The sequence below is a fragment of the Pelobates fuscus genome, chromosome 12, assembly GCF_036172605.1.
Source record: "Pelobates fuscus isolate aPelFus1 chromosome 12, aPelFus1.pri, whole genome shotgun sequence".
Lineage (NCBI taxonomy): Eukaryota > Metazoa > Chordata > Amphibia > Anura > Pelobatidae > Pelobates > Pelobates fuscus.
This window is the reverse complement of record NC_086328.1, coordinates 38,846,605-38,874,372: the sequence shown is the minus strand read 5'-3', so window position 1 is coordinate 38,874,372 and position 27,768 is coordinate 38,846,605. Positions and strand designations below refer to the sequence as shown.

General features: G+C 41.9%; 1 protein-coding gene across 1 annotated transcript in view; it reads left to right on the top strand.

Annotated features, from left to right (window-relative positions):
* The first annotated feature begins 295 nt into the window (after positions 1–295).
* Positions 296–27,768, top strand: part of LOC134578477 (5-hydroxytryptamine receptor 3A-like) — a 62,187-nt gene continuing 34,714 nt past the window's right edge. Inside the window, exons 1-5 of the mRNA XM_063437476.1 lie at positions 296–349; positions 1,395–1,463; positions 7,781–7,923; positions 14,331–14,375; positions 24,772–24,881. Coding sequence (XP_063293546.1) covers positions 307–349; positions 1,395–1,463; positions 7,781–7,923; positions 14,331–14,375; positions 24,772–24,881 — 410 coding nt within the window. The 5' untranslated portion in view covers positions 296–306. The remainder of the gene's footprint in view (positions 350–1,394; positions 1,464–7,780; positions 7,924–14,330; positions 14,376–24,771; positions 24,882–27,768) is intronic.

Below are 27,768 nucleotides of genomic sequence, written 5' to 3'. Positions count from 1 at the left end.
AAACTGTGTGTTGTCTGGCCATGTTCCTGTGTGTTGTGTGTGCGCTGTTCCTTAATCTGTATTTTGGATAAATTATGGTCTCATTGCTGAGAAAAACGTAAGACGTTTTAGGAATCATAGCACAATATTTTTGTTATTTTTGTTTGTTAGTGTGATATTTTACAAAGGCTCAAAGTCATTTTAAACATGTTTTTCTGCTTTTAAATTCCTTTGTATGTAGAGTTATTTCTCTCCCACAAGCAGAATATTTCATCACTTGTCACCAAATGTTGCGTTTTTAGTTCATAATCCTTTACTCTCATCAAAATGTGGCTTCTTATTTCGTGCCTGTTTATGATCGCCTTTCTGGGTAAGTCATTAAATTCTATATATTTATCACTTTGAACAGATGAAGGTCCTATCCTAGCAAACTTATGACAGCTCTTATGAGATTTACCTACTTACTTGGGGAATTCTTCTCTCTGTCTGTAGTCCAAGACTAAATAAGACTGTGTGATAATAAATGTTTAGATTATGGCAAATCCTTTTTGTGGCATAATGACATCTATACGCCAGGATGTACTTGAAACCCATAATTCCCCACAGAAAGTTTCTTTGTAGAAACGCACTACCATATTTTTGCAGCTTATTGAGCTTTTTTAGCACTATGTAGAGAGGATGTAAATCTTATTTGAATAACTTCTGTTATTGCACTCGAATATATTGTTATATGTAAGAAAAAATGATGAATAAGTTTCTATTCAATAGAAATTAAATTTAATAGATTATACACTTAATATCTGAATATCTGAATTCATGTATCTACAAAATATGTACATCATAACAGTCTGATGATCTCCTTCAATACATCAAATTTTATCAAAATAAATAATAAATCCCTTATCCTATGGATTCTGCATATGTATTGTAATCAGTTCCTAAAAAATTCATCTATGATACAAAAACCTATCCACACATCCTAGGCTATGCATAGCACTCTACAATGTCCAATGTTCTGATGGATCCATTCCTTAGAAAAAATGATGTATGTACAAAAAAACCAAAAATATATATAATGAAAAAATTGAGCGAAAAAAAATCTATTTTGTAGATATATGAATTCAGATATTAAGTGTATAATCTATTAAATTTCATTTCTTTGCATATTGAATAGAAACTTATTCATCATTTTTTCTTACATATAACAATATATTCGAGTGCGGTATTTAATTTTTGTTGTGTATAGATTGTTGAGGTTACGTATAAGGGGGAATACCTCTAAATACCGGCACCATCTAGTAATTGAGTGCAAACACTACCTATATTTTTGTAACTTCTGTTATTGTATGGCTCGTTGAAGACAGTAGCCAAAGTTCAGAGCACAGAGTATTTTATTTATTTATTTTTATTCACAGGCGAAGCAAATTGGAACAGACAATTCAGCAGTTTGAAAGATCTATCAAGTGTCAGGGATGCATCAGACGGTAAGCAAGGATCAGTAACTGGGAATCTGTAAAAAGCAAATCAAAGTATAGAGGTCACGGAAAACAAAGGATAATAATCCACGTTCCATAGGTGCAATACAAGAAACCAACGTCCACCGTCCTTAAGGGGTTAATGTAAAAACTGCCTTTTCAGAGAAAAGGCTGTGTTTACATTGCTCCCTAGGGACACCTCCAAATGGCAGTCACTCAGAAGGCCACTAGGGGTGCTTGTGCAGCACTGACGTTCATCGTCTCCATGTTCTTCATGGATACGCTGAATTTTCCCCATAGAGATGCATTGATTCAATGCATCTCTATGAGGAGATGCTGGTTGGCCAGTGGGGGCTTTGGCTTCATCCCCACCCCTATGGGAACGCTTTGGATTGGCTGAGATAATCAATTCTGATGATGTCAGTCAAGGAGGCGGATTGGGGGTGGGGTGAGTTTTTACTCTATTTAAGGTGGGGTAAAAGGGGGCCGGGGGCTTAATAGGGTTTTTAAACCATGGAGTCAGGAATACACATTTGTATTCCTGACCCTATAGTGTTCCTTTTCTGTGTATGCTCTCAGTACCAGTTTTGACTGCTTCACCTCTATTGCAATAAAGACATGATTCTATACTTCCGGCCTCTGATTAATTGAAAAATGCTTTTTAAAGGGTATTAGCTATTTAGCTAAAAAATGCTGGTACAAGCACCAACCAAAAAGGACACTTGTCTGCATCTGGTTATAGAAAACAATATTTGGTTTTGGTCCATAGATCTGTATTTCACTGCAGGTAAATCAGTGTTCTGGTCATACTTGTGCGGTAACTCTTCCAGGTCTCATAGGCAGGGCCGCCATCAGGGCATGACAACCATAACGGTTGTCATGGGCCCGGCGGTCCTGGGGGGCCCGGACTGCTCTGGCAGTCTGAGCCCCACATTCCTTATGTGCACAGATATATAGCATCCTTGTGGGCGGACTCGGGGCTGGCCCAGGGGGCCCAGATCTTGAGGTGTGTCAAGGCCCTAAAATTTCTGATGGCGGCCCTGCTCATAGGTGCTGGGTCTAGTAAGCTAAAGTATTGTATTCCATTACAATGTGTTCCGTATCACTGGGGTCCTTTAACAGGTTGGTCCAAAGGTTACAATTGGCAGACATTTATTCATTTATGTGAAATCCTTAGGTGGTGTTTGGTTCTGGCTGGCCACCAGAAGGTAGTCTTGACACAGATGTAATTTTGGTCGAAGGGCAAGTACTAAGAATAAAGGCTAAATGGGGCCTGACTTTACTTTATCCAATATTTGGCTGAATGCTTCATACAAGGCGAGGGAGCTTATGGGTGCCTGCAAAATGTTTGCTAAACAAAGGAGCAAAAGAGCTAACAAGTGGTAACAAGCTAACAAGTGGTACAGCCTTTAGCCCCCCATATGGGAGGTGCCACAGCCCCTCCGTATCCAGGGCTGAGCGAGGTGGCCACCTTTGGAACGGTTGTCGGGGAAGTGTTAAAAGATAAGGGATGAGTGGAATTACTCATTGAGCTAAACAAGGGGGAGGACGAGGGCACGATCATGCCTCTCAGAGAGACGTTGATGCCCAATGAAAATGGTGATGTGGTTACAACATGTATGTGTCCCATTCTCAACCCATGTCCTGGTAAATTGGAAATCTAATAACCCCTCACATGCTGAGGACCCTGTTCGAACAACAGCTTTTTTTTTTTTTAACAAGATTTTAGGGTACTTTAAAGATTGTTTACTTTCTGGGTTAACATACAAAAATTCCAGAAAAACGCATGTTAAAAAGTTATAAATTGATTTGACCCCCGCTGATTTGACCCCCTATCAATCAGCAAGATTTCTGGCTCACAGGTGTCTTTTATACAGGTAACGAGCTGAGATCAGGAGCACTCTCTTAAAGGGAGTGCTCCTTATCTCAGCTTGTTACCTGTATAAAAGATATACAGGAGCAATCTGATTGATTTCTATCCACAGAAGCAATCAATCAGATTCCAAACGCTCCACCATGGCCAAGATCAAAGAGCTGTCCAAAGATGTCGGGGACAAGATTGTACACCTACACAAGGCTGGAATGGACTACAAGACCATCGCCAAGCAGCTTGGTGAGAAGGTGACAACAGTCGGTGTGATTATTCGCAAATGGAAGAAACAAAAAACAACTGTCAGTCTCCCTCGGTCTGGTGCTCCATGCAAGATCTCACCTCGTGGAGCTTCAATGATCATGAGAACGGTGAGGAATCAGCCCAGAACTACACGGGAGGATCTTGTTAATGATCCCAAGGCAGCTGGGACTATAGTCACCAAGAAAACAATTGGTAACACACTACGCCGAGAAGTGCTGGAATCCTGCAACGGCCACAAGGTTCCCCTGGTCAAGAAAGCACATGTACAGGCCTGTCTGAAGTTTGCCAATGAACATCTGAATGATTCTGTGATTGCCAACAAGGGTTTTGCCACCAAGTACTAATGTGAAGGGGTCAAATACTTATTTCACTTATTGACATACAAATCAATTTATAACTTTTTTGACATGCATTTTTCTGTATTTTTTGTTTTTGTTATTCTGTCTCTCACTGTTAAAATACACCTACCAGCGGGGCCGGGCCGCCGAGCCGACTGGAAGCAGATCAACATGGCTCCGGGCCCACGGCCCTAGTATCGGCACAAAATCCGCACATACATTGCCCTGGAGTCAAATATCCAGATGGGATGACATGGAGAATCACCTCAGCTCCAATCTGGTACCAGACAAAGGCCAACAACATGTCGTCAGCAACGGAGCTGAGGCACCCGGCCTACCTGCCTGCATAAACCGGGACATCAACAGCAAACGACCCGGATTCAGAAGTCGGCAACTTGCCTGGGTGGGAACGCATGCACGCAACATTAGCCTCAGAAGAGGGCCACGAGGATGTGAGAAATGGCCCCGCTCCCCCCCGGCCGGTGGGGGTGATCCCGGCCACATGGGGACGGCGCACATCCAGACGGAAACCCCAGACTGGGGCCTACACTGATCCCTTACACTGATAATGGCTGCCAAAATGAGACCCGCCCGACAACAGGACCAAAGAGAGACAGACCAGTAGGCTGAGAGACACTTCGACATATACCTTTAATCCCGGGGTGGACTGGCCCACGGGCGGACATCCTGGACTGCTCACAGGCCGATATCATGGTTGCCTGACCTCAGGGTGAGGTGGGCACCCGGAGGTGATTGTCCCCACTGCTGCGAGCCCGGCGGGTGTGGGCGGCATGTGCCTCCGGCGGACCGGTGGCTGAGGGGCCGTGCGCCCACCAACCTGAAGAAGTGGCCGGTGCTGGGTGAGACATACAGGGCAGCCCATGTTCCCGCGGGGGTATCGAAGGATCAGGGGAGGTGCAGGGGACACAGGGCCGGCGGACTCTTGTGGGGGGGCCCGCAGGAGCTCAAGTTGTCCCTGAGTGCCCACTGAGACACGGTGCTTACGGGGGCGGCCTGGACGGAACGGGGGCTCTGACCCGGGGCCGGACACACCCTAGGAGACCTTGTAACACGGAGTGCCCCTCGGCCAATGTGGAAAAACTCCATGCCTCGCAAATCAAGTGAGCCTCGATCGGTCCTGAGAGTTCACAGGGCGCACAGGTCTGACACTTATGGAACAACATGTAAAGGGACGAACCTGACACTACCCTCATTCAGCCAGCCAGGATACACAGACCTGCCAGGCCACTCGGCCTTTAGTTCTGGACATGAAGTTACACACCTTACAGTAAAAGAATTGCAATGCTATAGACATGATATAACATTTAATATGATCTTAAACGTAACTAAACTTGACAATTCATAGGCTTGTATAGCTTAGGGAATCTATATATATCTACTATTGTCATAACGCTAGATATTTGCATGTTTGCTTCATTTAATATAATCTTAAACGTAACTAAACTTGACAATTCATAGGCTTGTATAGCTTAGGGAATCTATATATATCTACTATTGTCATAACGATAGATATTTGCATGTTTGCTTTAAAAAAAAAAAAAGTGCTGCTTAATCTGCCACAATTTAATTTGTAAAAATGTTATGAAAAATTCTACAGCTGCTATTGTGGCTCTGCTCGCCTATTGTTATTTCATGCACAATGAAAATAAAGAATTAAAAAAAAAAAAATACACCTACCATTAAAATTATAGACTGATCATTTCTTTGTCAGTGGGCAAACATTCAAAATCAACAGGGGATCAAATACTTCCCCCCTCTCACTGTATATCTATAAATTATGTATATTAATCTTAGTCTGAGATTGCACTTGTGTTTAATCAACCTCTTGCCCAGTATCTCTAATGTTCTGACATAGTTCCAATTGAGGGTATTTGTTCTATATTCTTTGTAAAATGATAAAATACTGCAGAATATGTAGGTGGCACATAATGTCTGATAAAGATATTATTTGGTGAGAAAGGTGTATTAGATGTTTGCTATGTCCCAGAATTTTCCTTTTCCAAATCTTTATGTTGATCTATAATGGCTGCAAAGTTGTAAATTGTCCCTCAGAAGAATTATTAAGTATTGTTACAAAGTAGGAAAAAGGAAGGAATAAGGGTGCGCCTAAAACAAGTGGAAATAACAAATAATAATATAAAAGTAGGTTTAGCAGCAATAACAGAAACGTCAGAAAAATGTCCAAATATAATATAAAAAATTGGAATAACAACAGGTACCTATTAGTCCGAATATAAAATATCCAAATGTGCAAATGGTGGTCCTAGTAGTCCATCAGAAGGGTATGTAGCGTCCAAATGTATATTTGTAGTTTGGAGATAAATATGCGGGAAGAACAGAAGAGAGAAAAACTCCAATGGTGTATTATAGCACACTTATATAGTTGCACAGCTGACATAAAAATAAAAAAACACCAGTTCTAGGGGAGGATAGAGCAAATGGGGAGGTTGCCAGATCATAAATTGCATGCTTTCTCCTGCAAAGGTTAATTTTATAAGTATCCATTTTATTTTGTTCATGGATCACCCAGATTTTCATTAATAGACTAATGGAGGTAGTTCTAGCAAAATAGGATGTCTACTGCTCTTTAATCTATAACATAATTATTCCATTTAATCAATTCCTACTTAGATATTACCAAGGTCTCTTTCTCCATCTCCAATTGGTAGGAGATTGTTTTTGCCACTATTAAAATGTTATTAGGTATCTATCTTCTAATCTCATTTTGCGTCATCCTAAGTGTAAAAGTGCTGCCAGAGGGGAGAAAAGCATCACAAAAGCAGTTTTATTTACACTGAAACTCTTTCCTAAAATACATTTGTACATGTATAATATATGTTTAATAAACATAAATAATTAAGTTAAAAAAAGACTTGGTACTTGCTGCAAGAATATTTTTAACAAACAACCCTAATTTGTTTTGACTCCCTTCTTTAACTGAGCAGCCAGTTAAATCAGGGTTGGAGAAGATTGCTTTAGGTTCCAGGTCATAGAGTAGTGGTGATAAGGGGCATCCATGTTTTGAACCAATCACAGTGGTGGATATTTCTGATACAAAACCAATGTTGAGGGCTGAAACAAGGATTGATGCATATAAATTGGCTATAGACTGTATAATTGAGTGAATGGTTTTCATGCACTCATTCCAATGCTTTTAAAGCATCTGTTTAGCAAGTCTCCTTAGAAGCCAGCTGCTGTTAGCAGACTTGGCATCTACCTCCCTCTTTTATCGTGGCTGAGGAACACTCTTCTATTTGCAGCATGTCCCATGACCTTCGGTACAAATAATCATGCTGTACCCCATGCACCCAGTACAGAAAGGCTGACCATTCACCTACTGGAACATTCCACCGTGCTCTTGTGGCCATACAGAGGAACTGCAGCTTTGTAACAGTCTCCACTGGATCTCACACATACAATCACAGCATTGGCTCCTTTGTATTGCCTTGGTTTTGCAACATATCCTCTGGATCTCCCCCTTTTTAACCAAGCAGAGCTGCAGAAATAAAGAGAGAAACCAATGTTGTAGCACAGTCTTCACAAGTAGCTCACCTGAAGTGTAAGTCTTCCTAGCTGGAACACCCACAGAACATTTTCAGAGAGAGCACACTATTATATGTAATGACACGTTTGTCATATGCAGCATTGAGATTAAACAAATAATTTACAGGAGGGTAGTTGTACCATCTTGCCCAATTTAGCAGACACCCAGACACCCTACTATTATTTTAAATATGTGCACAAACACATAACTTATAATGTATGTTTGTATTTATATGACACTGCATTTTTATATGTACACACATTGTGTCTTTCTTTTGCCCCATGTTTAGGTCTTAACCAGGAGAATTGCTCATTAATTGAGCTATACAAGCAGCTGGATAATGCCTTATCAGTAACTGTGCGTCCGACTAATGATTCTGAAACTCCAACATTTGTAGATATTAATATGGTCTTATTTGCCATCGTAAAAATGGTAAGAATTTTATCTCTTTCTAAAATACATGTTAATAATTATTAGCAAAAATCAAAGCTCTCTGAAGAGCCTCAATTCTGCTCAGAATATGAGGTTTCTGGGACTTTTAGTTCAATTATTGACTTAATAGAGATGATAACAAAACTATAACTCCTAGATAATATTGCCATGCCTCCGGATTACATTTGTAACAGTGTTACTGGATGCTGCAGGATAAGAGGGCAGGAGAGACAGAAAACTGTAGAAAATACAGGAATCAGCAAGAAAGGAAATGGAATATGCTTAAAGGGACACTATAGCCACGTAAACAACTTTAGCTTAATAAAGCAATTTTGTTGTATAGATCATGCCCCTGTAGTCTCACTGCTCAATTCTCTGTCATTTAGGAGTTAAATTGCTTTGTTTAGGGGGCGGGGCCGGACAGCCGAGCGGAGCGGTCGCAGGGAAGATCAGCTCCCGCACACAATGACCCTATAAGCCCACTAAAACCGATTTAAATCACCCAACTTACCCATCACTGCGACCCTCGATGGATGAGGGCCACCGGACCGGGGAGAGGCTTGCCTGATGAGTTTTAGTCCCCCGGAGGGGAGTTCTCTGCCGCAACGGGCGGGAGCTCTCTTGGCGGTGAGTGGAGTGGACGGCCGCCGCTCCACTATCCTGCCACCCGGAGCCTGATAATCACGCTGCACCGGAACGAACCTGGCCCTGATCCCCCCCCGATGGGCCGGGGGGGGGGGGTGATCCCGGTCCTCACCCCGTGGCCGCACTCGGAGACCTCGCAGAGATGACCTGAAACCTCAATCTAAGATGGCGGAGGCCGCGTGTGAAAGCATCGACTCATGGCGCCTGACACAGACCGCTGATCCCCGCAGAACAGGCATGCCAGGCACCTCACAGTGAGTAGGCAGAGCGGGGCCCCTAAGAGACACCTACTCCCAGAGGCAGATGGGAGAAGGAGGGGGGAGATGCACAGGGAAAAGCGGCACCACAGATACTGCCACCAGCACCATGTGCCGAGCTACTTCGCCTCTGTCAGAACCGAGGGCCGGAGCCCTAGACACAACGCTGCATTCCCCCCCCCCCCCCAATCAACCCACCAAACAGCATCCCCTATCCAACAGCAGCCCAAGACCAGCAACAAGCCACGACTGCGGAAACGCAGCAGGATAGGGAAAGGCTCATGGAGGGAGAACATCAAGCTACAGCTCAAAGGGACTATGGGCGGATATGCCTCACGTGAGCAACCTAATGTCACCTCATGATGAAACAACAGAGCACTGTATAACACCTGCTTACCAACCGCACGGAGCATGCCTTCACTGGGACAACACACCGGCCCACATTTAAGGACTTCCACATACCAAGCCGAGGCCGTATATACCGGCACCAACCATCATGGACAGGTTCAGAGACGCTAACTGCAGATTCTTCACTACAGTCTTTATGCCTCCCGTACCATGTGGGGACCACAGAGTGCTTGAGGACTGATATTCCATGTTACTGATGACCTCTTCCATACCCTCATGACTGCAGACATGTCTCCTCATATGTACACAGCCTGGGGGAACACGCTCACACCAAACGCCTACACAAGGCCGTATCCATGCATACAACACAGCACAATACTCGACCACTTATTGCTATGCACACATGGGAGTACCAGTCTCTGATGGCTCAGGGTGACTGATTTCAAGCGCTGACTCACTCTATATGCTTACACCAAGTTCACACAAGCGACACATACTCAACTATATATCGTGACAATATAAAAAATGTGCACAGTAACTCTATGCTATGCCTCTTAACTTAACAACTTATGTATAACAATGAGTGTATGCCGTTGGGGCACTGCAAATGTTATCGCATCTGCTTATCTCTTGCACGCAAAAATAAAGAATTAAAAAAAAAATTGCTTTGTTTATGCATACACATTCCCATACATACACACACACTGATAAACTCAAAGAAACACACAGATACACATTTTCAGTTACACTATCACACCTCCCTGCATGTGACTTACACAGCCTTCCTATATACTTCCTGTACACTTCTGTTATTTCAAATTCTGTTTAGTTTAGAATTTCTTATCCCCTGTGTAGCGGAGCTCCCTGTACCCCGGCTGGGTACCTCCACCAAGGGCCGCTTCCTAGCTGGAACAGGGGAAAACGCTTCTGTCTCAGTCTCCGTGGCTTGACTGGGGTCCTCCTGGAGCCTCTCCGTCCTGGAACAGGATAGGAGACTCGCTCTATTCCCTCCCAGGGACTGGACGACACACAGTCCTGGGAGCTCTAGTCCTTACAAGGACTTTCCCCTCCGAATCCTCCACGAGCTGGAACAAGGTGCTGAGCAGTTCCCTTCCCAGTAACTAGACGACACATAGTTCTGGGAGTACAACTAGTTTTAATGAGCCAAACGTGGCCTTTTATGCACAGACCCAAGCACGGGGTCTCCACTGTATTCAGCCCAGGCCCCTCCCAGGAATCTCTGGGCCTGGAAGATAATTGTGTTAAATACCGGTAATCTAATTATATCCCAGTAACAGAGAGCCAAACACAAAAATATAAAAACATAAAAGTGCCCAAAAAATCATAAATATATATATATATATATATATTAACCCCACAAATACATCTTTAAATAGCCCTGATCTGAGCACCCAAATTCTCCAAAAAGCACTCAGATCCATGCAGTGTAGGGGAAACACCAACGTGTTAAAGTTCTGACTGACCGCACAAGAGGTGCTATGCCCAAAATAGTTCCAGGGCGTTTGGTGCTTTTGCTGGTCAACTTTCGGGAGCACCTGCAGCCGCAATACGCGGTGCTCTGCCTGGCTCTTAGGTAGCGTTTGTTCCCCTTAGTCTCAGGCACCTTCCCTCCAAAAAGCGCTCTCCTGACGGATTTCAAAGTGGTTCAGAACCCCGAACCAAGTTGTCCGGGAACTGCACAGTCACCTAATGCCGAAAACAGCTCCATAACATTCGCGTGTAACTCCCACTGAGGGGACCGGGAAACCACATAGTCCTCATGCCGAATTTAGTTCCATAGAGGTCGCGGCTAAGTACCGCTGGGACTATTTGTGGGATTGGTTCATGCGAACGGACGCCAGAGAGCCAGCGTTTGGTTCTATTGCCATGAAAGAAAAGTGCCAAACTAGGGGCACCCAGGGAAAGCTACTAATGGTGGCTGGGCAGGGTTACTCCCAAATTGTGTCCCAGATCATAGTCGGTGGGCTATGGGGTGGGGTAGTGTGAGGCTGGCTTCTACATTTCTCCAGGAGTCCATGGCAAACATACGTGGGAAGGAGTGTTTGTCACACCCTGCTCACTTAATAGCTTGCTAGACCCTGCAGGAGCCTCCTGTATGTAATTCAAGTGCAATTTACAAAGCAGGAGATAAAAACTTTGAAAGTAAGTTACATCTGATTGAAAATGAAACCAATTTGTTTTCTTGCAGACTGTGTCAGTCACAGCCAGTGGAGGTGTGGCTAGGGCTGCATACACAGAAATAAAAGTGATTTAAAGGAACACTATAGGGTCAGGAACACAAACATGTATTCCTGACCCTATAGTGTTAAAACCACCATCTAGCCTCCCCCCCCCGATCTCTTCTTGCCTCCCTAAATATAGTAAAATCTTACTTGTATACAAGTCAGCAGCTGTTAGCTCTTCCCCTGATCTCACACAAATACAGTATAAGTGGAGCTCTTATATAGCTGAGTAATATTATTGGAGATAGATACACTTAGTGTAATCCTTTACAGAGACCTGTAAACAATATATGACACAATCATAGTGCAGATGGTATATACAATGATAAATGAGTGTAAATGAGAAAATTCCCACCTCACAAGGAGAGAGACAATAAGTCACCTGGCTCTAGTGCATAGCGCTCCTCGATCCTTCAGGGAGATCCACAACTCCTCTTCTGTGTCTTTCAAACCCAAATTGGTAAGTATGGATAAGAAGAAATACTTCAATAATATCAATGGATGAATACATTTATTAATAAAAATCAAATGAAATAAAAACTGATCAAGTAATCAAAAGTACTTATAAAATAGTAATGTCTTTAGTCCAAAACGCATTTCGCCATCAGTTGGCTTCCTCAGTTGGTAAATAATTTGTGCAAAACAGTTCTGTCTTTTATTTCGTCTTAATTGTCAAATTATCGGCATCCGTGCATCCGTAAGTGTTTTGAATGGAACGCACGTTCCGTTTGTTTGACGATCACATGGTCTGGTATATGGCTTCCTTTTTCTGTGGAACGCAAATCTGCATTCCACTTCCGTTGTGAACGAGAGAGTCCATCAATTGGTCTGTATCTTCCCCTGATCTGCCTGCTTGGGTGACATCATCAGAAGTGGTGGTCCGAGCCAATCACAATGCTTCCCCATTGGATTGGCTGAGACAGTCAAGAAGGCAGATCAGGGGCAGAGCCAGCACAAGTCAAACACAGCCCTGGCCAATCAGCATCACCTCATAGAGATACATTGAATAAATGCATCTCTATGAGGAAAGTTCATTGTCTCCATGCAGAAAGTGGAGACACTGAATGGCAATGCTGCACAGTGTGCAGCACTGTCCCAGGAAGCAACTCTAGTAGCCATCTGAGGAGTGGCTAGTGGAGGTATCTCTAGACTGTAATGTAAACACTGCATTTTCTCTGAAAAGATAGTGTTTACAGCAAAAAGTCTGAAGGGAATGATTCTACACACCAGAACAAATACAATAAGCTGTAGTTGTTCTGGTGACTATAGTGTCCCTTTAACTCCTAAATGGCAATGAATTATGCAGTGAAACTTGAGAGGCATGATCTTTACACAAAAACTGCTAAAGTTGTTTTGGTCACTATAGTATCCCTTTAAGATTCTGAGGTGGAAGCTGAATCAGCAGGAATTTTGAACTCATCAAGCATAGAGAAAGAAAGAAAATGTTGGGTAGACAAGTTGAGAGAATGAAAGGCAAGAATAACTAGGGTGACAATGGATGACAAAATTTGTGCATATATTAAATTGAAATTGTGGCTAGTGTGATCTTCCGAGGAAGAGAAAGAGATAATAAGAAATAGGTTAATTAGTGTAGTGTAAGGTAAGCAAAATATCTATACCACCAGGCATACTTTTTCCAAATCAGGTTGAATATGCTGCCATCAGAAATCGCTAGGCCCCTTACAAAATCATGGCACACACTCCCACATTCCCACCAAACATACATAAAGATGCAAACTCACAGATACATACACATTCCCATACATACATACACACACACACTGATACACTCAAAGAAACACACAGATACACATTTTCAGTTACACTTTCACATTCCCAACCAAATGCAAACATATGCATCCTCAGACACACAGCAGGTGAAGACAGATGGCAGGAGAATTTGGGTGTGGTTTGCACGCGTGGAGGTCCAAAGTAAGTTGTCAAAGCTTTCTGAAATACTTTTATAATTTACTCTGGGAGGGTGACAGAGCACATCAGAGGGTGATAGTTATGATGAAGAGGTGTAGATAGTAAGTGCTTGGTAGAATAAGCTGGGATTCTTGGAAAATCTTCTGCGATTGGACAAAATCCAACCAAATGTTACTCTGAGTTTTACTGTTTGCTTCTTAATACCTCACATTTAATTTTTCAGAGAAGCCACTCACTCACTCACTCACCCACTCACTCACTCACTCACACTTGGTATAGAGGTATGGATCCAAGAACAACTCTTTCAGGCAGGGACAGGATTTTTGGCTACACAGGTGAAGATGCATTTTGTCCCCCGCCAACACCCAAAAAAGGCATCTTCACCTGTGTGTCTCAATCCCTTTTTTAATTACTTACCCACTGTGTTTTCCCTTTTGTGTCTCTCATCAACATTTTAGCCACCTTTTTTCCACTTTGTGTCTTACACTTACCTCTGTGTCTCTTACTTTGTCCAGCCCCTTTGTATGTCTCTTACTTCCCCACAGCCCCCTCGTGTGTCTCTTTCTATCCCCAACCCCTTTGTTTAATTCTTACTCCCCCAATCCCTTTGTGTGTCTTTGTGTATGTTGCTTGCCCCTCAGCACCATTGTGTGTCTCTGTATCCCCTTTCCCAGCCCCTCTGTGTGTCTCTTCCACAAGCTCCAATATATGTCTCCCCCTTCAGCCTCTTTCTGTGTTTCTTTTTCCCCTTCCCCAGTTCCTTTGTGTGTGTCTTTTTCTCCCTCAGTCCATCTGTGTGTCCTTCTCACTACCATCCCCTGTGTGTCTCTCCCTTACCCAGCCCCACTGTGTGTGTAGAACCATGTTTGTATAAGTCTGCAGTATATATGATGTTAGGTAATGAGGCTACATCATATATTGGAAAACTTTAATGCATCACTATGCAACATATTTTGCTATACTAATTGTTTATTGTTTCCTTTAGGATATGTCTTTGCAGTCTATAACTACATATATCTGGTTATCAATGGTAAGATTCCCAACTTTATATTCTTTAAAATGATCATTGTGCTTCTCTTTAGAGAACTGTCACTTACAAATAGAAATGTTATTTAGCACAAACAGCCAAATTACTGTTTTTACTGTACTACAATTTGATGTTTAGTGAATAAACCCTATGGTGAATGCGTGTGTATTTATAAAGCTTATACTTTTACTTGCATGTACAGAGCTACCCCTCTGTGTATTACATTGTGCAATTATATAGAAACACAGATTTATTATGACCAATATACGGTAATGGGAAAGAAGAAAGTACACCCTCTTTGAATTATATTATATTACATATCAGGACATAACAACCATCTGTTCCTTAGCAGGTCTTAAAATTAGATAAATTCAACCTCAGATGAACAACAACACATGGCATATTACACATAAATAAAGCAAAAACAGCACTTTCACTGACTTTCACACAAAAACAGCACTTTCACTGATGATATAATTGTCAGTATACATTTTACTGCTCTTAAACACTCATATTTTTAAATACATACGGTGGGACACACGTCTGATGTATCTATAAAATCTATAAAACAAAGCAAAATAACATGGTACAGTATTGTCAAATAAACTGGTATTTTAGTATGGAGAATGTGTACTCACAAGTCAGGAGCCAAATTAGCATATGGCTCTCATGAATAGTGCAGAGGGACTCTTAATAGGATGTCCCCATCTTTCTTCTTGCTGGTCTTGGGTGATCTTTAGTAGATTTTGGATAAAGATGAGATATGCAGATTCCTTTCTCCAACAAAGCTTTATTAAGGATGAACAAAGTGCATAGTATGCTAAAAGTAAAAGAGTAAAATATAATAAAAAAGTCCAAAATATGGCTTGTCAACCTTATGAAGGTATTGCTCAATGGCTAATCAGTCCAAAATGTGTTTCGCCCTATGGTGGGGGCTTCGTCAGTTGGCTTGCCATAGGGCGAAACACATTTTGGACTGATTAGCGATTGAGCAATACCTTCATAAGGTTGACAAGCCATATTTTGGACTTTTTTATTATATTTTCTCTTTTACTTTTAGCACACTGTGCACTTTGCCCGTGATGAGAAAATTGACTAGGTGTGGAGATGGGTGAGTGACAAGGTAAAAGGCTAGTGTGTCGACTGGTATCTCCGTTAGTCATTTCTTGGGAAAGAGACGATTAGTGGCCTCTAAAGCAGATGGCACAGACATGCATCAACCTGCAGGCACTGAAACTGCAACCGCCCACATTGAAGTTGTGGCACACCTGTGCCTTCCCTAAGAAGATTATCGGTCTACCCAGTTTGTCCTTTAAATCCCTTTGTTCAAATGTGTTGGTGCTAGGTGTACTGTAGCTAGTGGTGGGTAAATTGTAAATTAGGTTCGGTGGGGCACAAGTTGGTAGTATGAGAATTAGATGAGCAAATGGTGCAAACTGGTGGCACTCGCCCGGCAAAGTGGAGGCAGAATAGTTCGGTGTCAATGTGGCTCCAGTTTATCCTGATATTAAAATAAATGAAAGTTGCCGCCGTCTTAGCCGAGAAAAACTTGTGATGGTTGTAAAAGGTAGTGCCACCGTACTTGTTTCCCAGGTCTACTAACTTGTGCATATAAAGGTCTAATTCCTCTCTGCGTTGTGGGAAGTTGAAGCAAATGATATCTCTGTAGAGACCAAAAGCAAGCACGAAGTCTGGAATGGAAAGCTTTTTGTCTAACCTGTGGTCTTTGGCTTTAAGAATCACTGACCAGTCACTGTAGTTGTATGTTTTGTTGTCGATAACGTCCTGGGATGCTATCAGGAGTCACATGAGATTGACATCCTTACCCTCTAAAATGTCATTTTTTATGTTGGGTGGGACCATGTGTGCGGGAGTGATTATGTGCGTGCCTGACCCCTGTGCAGGTGGCATGATTGTGGCATTACCCTGTGCGATGGTAATTTGTGCAGTGGATACGGTGGCCGTGAGATCTGTGGAGGTTAAGTTAGCTGGGGTTGTGGATTCCAGCTTCTCCATTCTTTGGTCAAGGTTATTAGTTGATGCCAGCATTGCTGACATAGTGATTTGGATCCCGGCTAGAGTATCGCCGATGTTGGCCTGCGTGCTAGGCCATGGTAGAGTGGTCAGAAGTGGCCATGAGCAGCCTATACAGCTCTGCCTTCCTGGCGGTGGCTGGATACGAAATGCCTCTACGCCTTAGTTCAGTGGCTATTTTTGAGATAATCCATGACCTCATAGAACAGGGGCTTGATGTCATATGAGACTGTATTGTAATAACGTAGTGGGTATATATCTTAGGTTGCTTCTTTTATAAATGCTAGGAGGTGAAGAACTTAACTACATTTGGGGTGGTGAAGCCCTGCTAATTGCCAAGTGGCTGAATAGAGGCTCTAGCTATGATTTGGTCCTAAACTGAGCCATGAATCGATGGCGGTGTGCAGGCCTCTCGGTAGTAACTAGAAGACAGAGGGGAGAGGAAGGTGTCGTACTAACTGCACCCCATGTGGAGTGTGCGAGACTCTATCTATGATTTGGAACATGGGGCGTAAAATACCTCCGTGTGAGAATGGGTGTAGGTCTCGCCGTGACAATATATAGCCTGAGCTTGGGTGATCTATCCATTAATCGTGTTTGAAGAGAAGTAACCGGGGAGACGTGCGTACCTGAAAGTTAATACACAGTTGTCTGTAGAACCTAAAAGTGAACTGTGCTTTATGTGACATTTGTAACTTTTTTTTTATCATACCTACCTTCGTAACTAGTTTTTTCGCTTGAGGGGTAATAACCGTTATGGTGTCTTGAACCTAGCGGATTAACGGATTTGAATTGAGAGTTAACTTATTTTACCTAATAAGGCGTAGGCATGTTTTTATCTTTATGTTTTATGATGTGACTTTTTAAGAGAGGGTATACACGTATGAAGGTATTACTACCTTAATGGTCATGTTTGTGATGATTAATTGAAACTTAAGCGTACCCGTCTGGGTGGGAATAGTATTTTATGTTGATACTGAAATGATACCGTATAAGGACAATATCTAAATTTATGACCTAATTAGCGATTAATTCCTATAGTTGTTATTAAGTGGTTATGGTACTTTTTTTCCTTTTGGTTATACCCCGTAGTTTCCCAGCGTATAGTGTTTTGACAACGTACCGTGGTTTATAGAACTGAAATTATAACTTTGCCTGAACAGTCAGGGAGAAAAAGTCACAATCTGGAAGGACAAAATAACATGTGCCAAGTGTATGGGAAACATCAAATACCACAGTTTGAATATTTATAACATTTTCCGTTAAACAGTTACTATTTAACTAAGCATGATATAACCTGACTGAACCATTTAAAATAACAAGCATAGAAATTATTTGTGTCTATGTAGGCTCAGTAATACATAACAATTGTGGACGTCATTGTTTGTGCGGTTCGTTCTTTTCATATACTCGTCTGTGTGAGCTAAGCGTTCATCTGATTTCCTAATGTGAGTTAGCCATTCGTCAGTTCAGTCTTATGTGAGTTTTAGCCGTATGTGTATTAGCCGTTCGTGTAAAGTCATTCTTATAATAGCCGGTCGTGCAATAGCCGGCCGTGTAATAGCCGTTCGTGTAACAGTTAGTTGTTTCGTGGAGTATAAGCCGTTTCGTTTAATAAAGCATTTTGCGCAGTTTTCCCATTTGTGATTGCCTCCCCGCCAGGTGTTGGATGGGTTAAAAATCTCCACCTTAGGGTATTGTAAGGAATCCTATACTTACCTTAGCGGTCCGCCGATCAGCTGTTCCTCCGATCGGGCGGACCACCTCCTTCAGTCTTCCTGCCTGATCGGATAGTCTCTTGGACACCGGCCGCTGTGCGCATGCCCCTTTTTATGACACAGTGCACGCATGCCGATGTCAGGCTCAGGGCAGGATTTACAGAAGCCCTCTTACGGTTTTGGGGCATGACTACATTAATCATGCCCCCAAGCATATAAAGCACATTTAGCCAGTGTTTAAGTGCCCTGTTGTGGTTCCAGCTTGCTTGTGTCCCAAGAGTGTGCTTATATCAGGTTTTGTGCTATTTTGGTATTGACTCAACTTTTTCCTGGCTACTCTGATTTCTGGTTCCCTTGACTCTGCTCTGGTATTATGTTCTTGTTGTTTTCTGGTTCCCTTTGACTTAGGCCTGTTTTGGACTATTCTCTTTATTTTACTTTCAGTCCGGACATTCTCAGGACCAGTTTAGGTATTTTCAGTTTTACCTATTGGAGGGTTATTATTTTGTGTGTTGGGTCACTCCTTTTCGTGACATGTATAAATGTTTACGAACAGGATATACCAGAATATAATACAAAAGTTCAAGGAATGCACTAAAGGGTACTGGGACAGAAACCACAATAGGGCACTGTGTACAGGGCTAGGGGAGTTTAAATATCTTATCTTTAACTTGTTATTGGTCCACGTCATGCCTACGCCCCGAAAACGTGAATAGAAGACTGGCTGGCTGGCCAATGTAATACATTTCCATTTCTTCTTCTTCTTCTTCTGTGTCTTTTCCAGTTGAATAATACTTTTATGTATATTTCTATTTCTATTGTATGACAACATTCCAGAGTTCTCATACAAGAAAACCTTGTGACTTATGCCATCTGTTACTTATGTCAATCTAGACATCCATACATCATCAATAGAAACATAGAATATGCAATATTCTACATTCCCTCTGTTTATGGTTTGTCTTTAATACCATAACACAATGTCACTAACCTGTCCATTCCTACATCACTCATATCACAGTCATTGAGCATAGGACAAGATGTGGTCACAACTTTCTATTATATGAGAGTTCTTGGAAGGTTGAGTTTCTACCCTTCATAACTTACTTTACTTCAAACTCCCTCTGTTTCAGCTATGTATTATATCCATATCAATTTTACATCATAACTATTTGAAAATAATATGAACATATATATAACAATAATAAATGGATAAAATAAAATATTTACAAGTGTTGATCCAATAAACAATGTAAAGCAATGAGAAAGATCTTCCTGCTGAGGTACAGTAATGTCTTTGTAGACAACAAAATCAAGATCTTGTAACTTTCTAAATAATAACTGTGTATCACTATCATATTCCTAATACAGACACATATAATATAGTTTTTTTTCATTCTCAAGAATGGATATTACTTAAGTACTAATACATGTATTACTTTTATATTCTGTCCACTGGTATTTCCATGAATCATATGGTTTCTTGTGAACTTAAACTCTTTGCCATTTGTATTCATGAATTACATTCCTACACCATTAATACCACCTAGTTACAATTGTATCAGTACTTTACAATCATCATATTCAATTTGTATATTCAGTAGGCTCTCACTACCTGAAATATTCTAATTCCACTTATAAGACTCGTAATAGTTTGTAAACATTCAAAGAATGTGTTATTACCAACCATGAAGTTCTATAATAATTCTTCAAATAATGTTCATGTTGTTGACAATTCTCCACCCATAAATCTTTCTATCACATCTATTTGTTTTTCTTTACATGATTATCGTTTTCACTAAAATTCCACCTTTTAGGAGCAAACTTTTCATTCAATAAGAGAACGGTTTACTTTAAAAGAACTTGGAAAGAGCAATTTAAATTCATAACATAACTCTCTTCATTATACCTTAATTGTGATGACTTAGTAATGTAATACATCTTAACATAAAAGTAGGATTCTCCTAATGTTACCTAAACATTTGTTCTGACCAATCCCTATTCCTTAGTACACTTCAACTGACTAAACTAAAATAAAATAAAATGAACATTGGGTCATACTGCCCAGAAACTCTTATTCATAGTCTGTGTCTAACAAACTCAGGGTAAAGATAAAACAACGTATTCATTGGATATCGTCATATCCAGAAACCTATTCTCCCTAGTCCATACCTTTATAGACTTAGGTCAAATATAATTTGTGTACTATAATCTTAACTAAACTTATTCCTCTTGGATTTCTGAACTCTTATATCCAAGGCATTCTTAATGTATACCATTACCTAATATTAATCAATATACATTTTTCTTCTTTAGTTTTCTTATTTTAGTTAACATTGTTTGTTTTACTTCACCTCGATATAAACAAATTACTCCTTATTTTGAATCTATAAAATACTAATCAACTCAATCTTTGTAGTATTAAATATACATGAACCTCATTTAAGCAACTTCATGTTTTATACTTCTCATCATATTTATAGGTCACTATTCTTTTGTATTTCTACTCCATGTGTTACACATTTATAAGTACTCTATTTTGGTATTAATACTCATAACTGTTAAATAATTTCCTTTGTCTGTTTTTTTCTTTGTTAATATTTAGGAATTGATGTGTGTTAGTGTTAATCATTTATTTCTTTATTTTATTTTTATTTCTTTATTTAAGTCTTTTAATCTTCTGTATCAAATTAACTCTGTAGAATCTTCAATCACAGTTTGCAGGTCAGATGAAGTCTCTTTCCAACAGCCCATGGCCAGTTGTCTGAAGGAATGTTTTCCTAATTTATTGCCACAAGGATCTGTCACGCTTTACCAGATCAGTTATTTCTGTCTATTTCATTTCTTCATCCACACAGCTGTGCAGTTCTGGACTTGGATCTGGAAACTTGCCAATCTCTGCCACGTGCTTGCTTGTAGAATTCACTTTGCATCTTGTGCTTTTTTTTTCAGTTGTAGAAAATAGTCTTGTACAGTCTTTCTAGTTTCAAAACTTTCTTTTTCTTTCAAACACAGTTCTTCACACAGTTCTTTTTCTGTGCAAATATTCTTAGTCTCTGTGACACAGTCTAGATTCTTTTTTTTCCTTCAAGTTTGTTTTCCCAGTACCAAAACTCAACTTTGTAGCTCGATTCTTCTCTCTCTCTCCCCTGGGAAGTGGGAACAAAACTTTAATAGAAGACTGGCTGATTGGCCAATGTAATAAATTTCAATTTCTTCTTCTTCTTCTGTGTCTTTTCAAGTTGATTTGAATAATACTTTAAAGGACCACTCTAGTGCCAGGAAAACATACTCGTTTTCCTGGCACTAGAGTGCCCTGAGGGTGCCCCCACCCTCAGGGACCCACTCCCGCCGGGCTCTGGGGGGAGGAAGGGGTTAAACTTACCTCTTTCTCCAGCGCCGGGCGGGGAGCTTTCCTCCTCCTCTCCTTCTGCCTTGCGATGTCATCGGCTGAATGCGCATGCGCGGCAGGAGCCGCGCTCGCATTCAGCCGGTCGCGTAGGAAAGCATTTACAATGCTTTCCTATGGACGCTTGCGTGCTCTCACTGATTTTCACAGTGAGAAGCACGCAAGCGCCTCTAGCGGCTGTCAATGAGACAGCCACTAGAGGTTTTGGAGGCTGGATTAACCCTCAGTATAAACATAGCAGTTTCTCTGAAACTGCTATGTTTATTAAAAAAAGGGTTAATCCTAGAGGGACCTGGCACCCAGATCACCTCATTAAGCTGAAGTGGTCTGGGTGCCTAGAGTGGTCCTTTAATGTATGTTTCTTGGGTTAAAGTAAAATAATACATTAATATACGTCTATATTATTGAAAAGTACTAATACACAATCTGACTTACGGTTTATTCTTAGTTACTGATCCATAATAAAGGATGTTACATGATCATGGATGTTCAACAGCAGATGGGAATTGCTGGACTCCTGAAGGGAGAGTTACATTGTTACATAGCTGTACAGGAAGAAGAGCCAAGAGAGAGAGAGACCTCACGTCCCTTTGTTCAGTTACTATATAGATGTGCCCATACTGACGTCAGACTATAACTCTAGCCATATAAGGACAAGACCCCTAATCCACATTCCAGAGTTCTCATACAAGAAAACCTTGTAACTTATACCATCTTTTACTTATGTCAATCTAGACATTAATACATAATCAATAGAAACATAAAAATATGCAATATTCTACATGCATGCATGGCACCAGAACGATCTGGACCAATGCGAACCTGAAACTACTTGGCGCTCCCATTTACATACACTCCTAATTACACACGTCGGGCCGCGCAACCAGTCATTATGGTCAGAAGGCACAGCGATCGAACTGCAAAGCTTGTGTGGATGCAAGAGTGCAAGTGCCGCGCGTCTTGAGCGGAGGACCTGGCTGACTCGCACCACAGGGTCTGCTACATTAAGGTCCTCAAAGGCATTTCCAGCTCCAGGGTCCATTTATGTGTGTTAGCTGTTTTTGTTAGTAGTGTTTGTTAATAGACGTAGTAGTAATAATGAGTATAGAGCATGAACCCTCTGTAATAATTTAAACACACAAAAAACAGTGAATAGCCTTGAGACCTATTGGCAAGGACCAATGCAACATTGCCTCTAGTTTGTTCGAATTTATTTGCAAGCCAAGACCCGGATATTCGATATCCGATAGCCCAGCAAGTGTACTTGGAACTGGGGGAGTAAGCATCTCTCCAACTTACAGTATAACCCATTGTATAGTAATTTCTGTAGTAGTAGGACAAAAATCCTAAATACACACTGAAACTGTGCCAGGCATATCCAAAGTTCAATGAAGAGCAAGGAATTGTAATATGCATGTAAGAAAAGGGAAACACTGTTTTGTTGTGTCCAGATTCTGTGTTTTTTGAGACCCTTTACTAGCATCTCCTAGGCCTATTTGTCAGATATATTGCCTAAAATGGCTGCTCAATTGTCATAACTGCTGCCATTTTGCACATATTGCAAATTTTCTTACTTCTGCCTTTTAATTGACCAGCTATTTTAGGCAATATGTCTGACATGTTCCAGATGTGCATTGAAACAAGAACAGGGGTGATTGGTCCCCAACTGGGGATCCATACCAGTCTTGCAATTTCTTATGTGCCTTGCACCAGGGACCACCACAGAAAAACTGTCAATGGATGGTCAAGTATCATTCTCCCTGTCTGCTCTTTTCCCCGGAGCAGGTGTCGACCCCTTTGCCTATTCCTGACATCCTTGGCTGAAAAGTGTATATATATATATGAAAATGAATTGACATATGGATATGTTACAATGGTGAAATGAGTGGATAGTAATAAAAAAATCACAGGAACTGGGAGAAAATATGCAGACCTCCCATGATGTGGATAAGGAGGCTCTGCAGCAGAAATGTATCCAGTACTAGAAACAAGGCAAGACTAGAACAGGCACCAAACAAAATAAGACAAGACAAAACTAGTAGAACCCAGAACCAGAGAAGGATAGAAAGCAGAGTCCAGAAGATGTACACAAGACATGAGGGAAACCAGAACAAGGCATGAATGGGACAGGACTGTACACGAACTGGAAGGACAAAATAAAACAAGACAAGAGATATAAGGCAAAACAAGAGGAGACCTAACTAAGTACTATATATGTAAAACATTGGAGATTTAGACATACATAAATGGCCAAGATGTATGCAGCCCACCACTGTGCCAAAGTGCTCTAAGTATGGTGGATCCTATCTGCCTAGATATGCATGACTAAATAAACAATTATAAAACACACACAGAACTTACCTGCAAGAAAGGGGAAACGGACTTGGAGCAACTGACTGCAGGAACCAACTGAAATAAAAGGATTAATGGAAAAGGAATGGGTGTGGCAACAAAAAATAAACATTTAAAGGAATCCAAGAGACTGGGAATTCCAGGAATGGAATACAGGAATTAACCCAGAAAACCCAGCATAAAGAAAACCAGACACAGAATAGAAAACCAGAAAAAACAAGAAAAACTAAACAAGGATTGTAAAAAGCGTATTGGATACCAGAAGCCATAGCCAGAAATGATCCGCAGCAGGAACAGGACGTGACACTGAGAACTTCAGATTGCGGAGTAGCTTTAGTAGTTAATCAGCTGTCAGCTCTGCTTATTTTCTAAAAGTACAGATTTCAAGAAAAATGGGCACTTTTTTTATAAATTACTTAGGTGCACATTCACATCCAGGAGGGTTACCTGCTCACTTGCCTTGGACACGCATTCAATTGGGTAGTGAGGCTTGTCATAGAGAAGCACTGTATTCAATGCTTCTCTTTGAGAAGCATTCTATTGATGGAGCATGCTGCACATAAGCTGCCAATCTCCCAATACTTCTATATTAAAATCATTGGATTGACTAGGAGATAACTTGAATTGACAATCTCCCAGATTTTCCTTAAAAATAGTTTTACATTGTAAAAAAAGGTAAAGGATAGAGTAATATGCAATGAGAATAAGAAGTGAACATACAGATTGATGAACTGTTGCCACTTCAGCTTAAACACGATCTAGAAGTAAAATGCATTTGTTTCTGGTAAGAGTTTGATAGTGTGCCTTACTCCTCCTTGATAAAGTAGTATGTATTGATGCATTAAGTGATTTAAGAATGTTTAATTGCATTGCTTCTCATTTTTAGGAATGGACAAATAACTTCTTATCATGGAAGCCAGAAAACTATTGTGGAATTGATAATATGATTGTTCCTGATACAGGTTTCTGGAAACCAGACATCTACATCAGTGAATTGTAAGTCTGGTGATTGCTTATATGTAGAAAACCAGGTTTTACTAAAAATATAAACTAGATAAAACATCAGTTAAATGGTATATAATCAGCTGCTCCAGATTTAAAATCAGAATTTAGATGTTAGATATATAATTGTCTATGTGTATCCTTGAGCAAATATTATTACTGAGGGCCTATAATCATGACTAAACATAAGTAACCTGTTCAAATACACAGGGCCGGCCTTAGGCATTTAGACGCCCTGTGCGAAAAATCTTCACAGCGCCCCCCCCCCCCGTCATCCATGTATGCTGTTATGTTTGTGTTGTCTGTGTATGTAATAGTACGTGTGATGACTGTGTGTGATATGTAGGCTATGTGTGATAATTGTAATGGGTATATTAACAGTGTGTGATATGCGTGTATTGGTTGTATGTGACACACACACACACAGACACACACACAGAGTCAGACGGCCATACACACACAGGAAGACATCCACACACACACAAGCAGACAGTCATACACACACACACAGACACACACAGGCAGGCAGTCTCACACACACACACAGACACACACAGGCAGACAGTCAGTCATACACACAGACACACACAGACAGTAATACACACAGACACACACAGAGGCAGACAGTCATATACACACACACACACACACACGCAGACAGTCATACACACAGACACACACAGGCAGACAGTCATACACACAGACACACACAGGCAGACAGTCATACACACAGACACACACAGGCAGACAGTCATACACACAGAGGCAGACAGTCATACACACAGAGGCAGTCATACACAGTCACACACACAGAGGCAGACAGTAATACACACAGACAAACACACAGATGCAGACAGTAACACACACAGACACACAGTGGCAGACAGTCATATACACACACACACACACACGCAGACAGTCATACACACAGACACACAGAGGCAGACAGTCATACACACAGACACACAGAGGCAGACAGTCATACACACAGACACACAGAGGCAGACAGTCATACACACAGAGGCAGACAGTCATACACACAGAGGCAGACAGTCATACACACAGAGGCAGTCATGCACAGTCACACACACAGAGGGCAGACAGTAATACACACAGACAAACACACAGAGGCAGACAGTAATACACACAGACACACAGTGGCAGACAGTCATATACACACACACACACACACACACAGACACACAGAGGCAGACAGTCATACACACAGACACACACACAGAGGCAGACAGTAATACACACAGACACAGTGGCAGACAGTCATATACACACACATACAGTCATACACACACACACAGGCAGACAGTCATACATACACACACACACACAGAGACACACACAGGCAGACAGTCATACACACAGACATACAGAGGCAGACAGTCATATACACACACACACACACACACACATAGGCAGACAGTCATACACACAGGCAGAGAGTTACACTCACCTGACAATCACACAGTTACCTGTGGAGTTCATTGTTGAGGCAGTGCAGCTCCTGGTGACTGTTTGGTGGGGAAGCAGGGACTCCTTCCTGCTTCCCCTGCAGCCGTTTTCCGGCGCTTTTAGCTCCGCCCCCGCCGCACGGTAAGCTCCGCCCCCGCTGCAAATTTAAAAAAAAAAAAAAAAAAAATTTTTTTTTTTTTTTTTAATCGGCTGTGCGGCCGCACGGCGCCCCCTGCTCCATGGCGCCCTGTGCGGCCGCACAGCTCGCACACCCCTAAGGCCGGCCCTGCAAATACATTATTACACCAATTTATGAGAGCTTGACAGAAAAATATTTTGACATTTTCAATTAGCAAACCCAGTTTTAAAAAATAAAACTTGAGGAACCTGCATTAACTAACACAGAGTATACTGGTATAGGGGGGCACATTTCTAGAAGGCATACAGAAAGGTGAAAAAGTCAGAGATACTGAGGGGGCTCAAAGAGACACAGAGAGGGTCTGAGTGGGGTGGGGGCCAAAGAGACACAAAGAGGTGATGGGGGGAACAAATGAACACACAGAGTAGCCTGGGGGCCAAGGAGACACACAGAGAGAAAGGGGAAAAAGAGACATATAGAGGGGCTGAAGGGAGTGGGGGCCAGAGAGACACACATAGGAGATGGGGTGGGGAGCAAAGAGACACAAAGAGGTGATGGGGGAACAAATAGACACACAGAGTGGCTTGGGGGACAAAGAGACACACAGAGAGAAAGGGGAAAAAGAGACATACAGAGGGGCTGAGGCAGGGGTGTATTTGCCGCGAGGCAAACAAGGCATTTGCCTTGGGCGGCATTTTTCAGGGGGCGGCAAAAAAAGCCGCCCCCAAATGCCCAGGGCAAATGCCTTGTTAGCCTTGCGGCTAACAAGGCATGCTGGGCGGCCGGCGGGCTGCTGGGAAGTGCGGGTAGGTGGGCGGCCGGCGAGGGAGCACTTCCTCTGAGCGGTCTGCTCAGCTCCCTCGCGCGCCGCAGAGTGAGGCTGGGAGCCGGAATATGACGTCATATTCCGGCTCCGCCTCCCAGCATCACTCTGCGGCGCGCGAGGGAGCTGAGCAGACCGCTCAGAGGAAGTGCTCCCTCGCCGGCCGCCCACCTACCCGCACTTCCCAGCAGCCACTGGACCACCAGGGAGACAGATATCCCCCCCAGCTTTCCCAAAGGTAAGGAGGCTGGGGGGGTTAAATTAAAAAAAAAAAAAATGTATTAAATATGTGAGTGATTGAGTGTGTTTGTATGTCTGTGTATGTCTGTTAGTGTGTGTGTGTATGTCTGTTAGTGTGTGTGTGTGTGTGTATGTCTGTAAGTGTGTGTATGTCTGTTAGTGGGTCTGTGTGTGTGTCTGTTAGTTTGTGTGTGTGTATGTCTGTTAGTGTG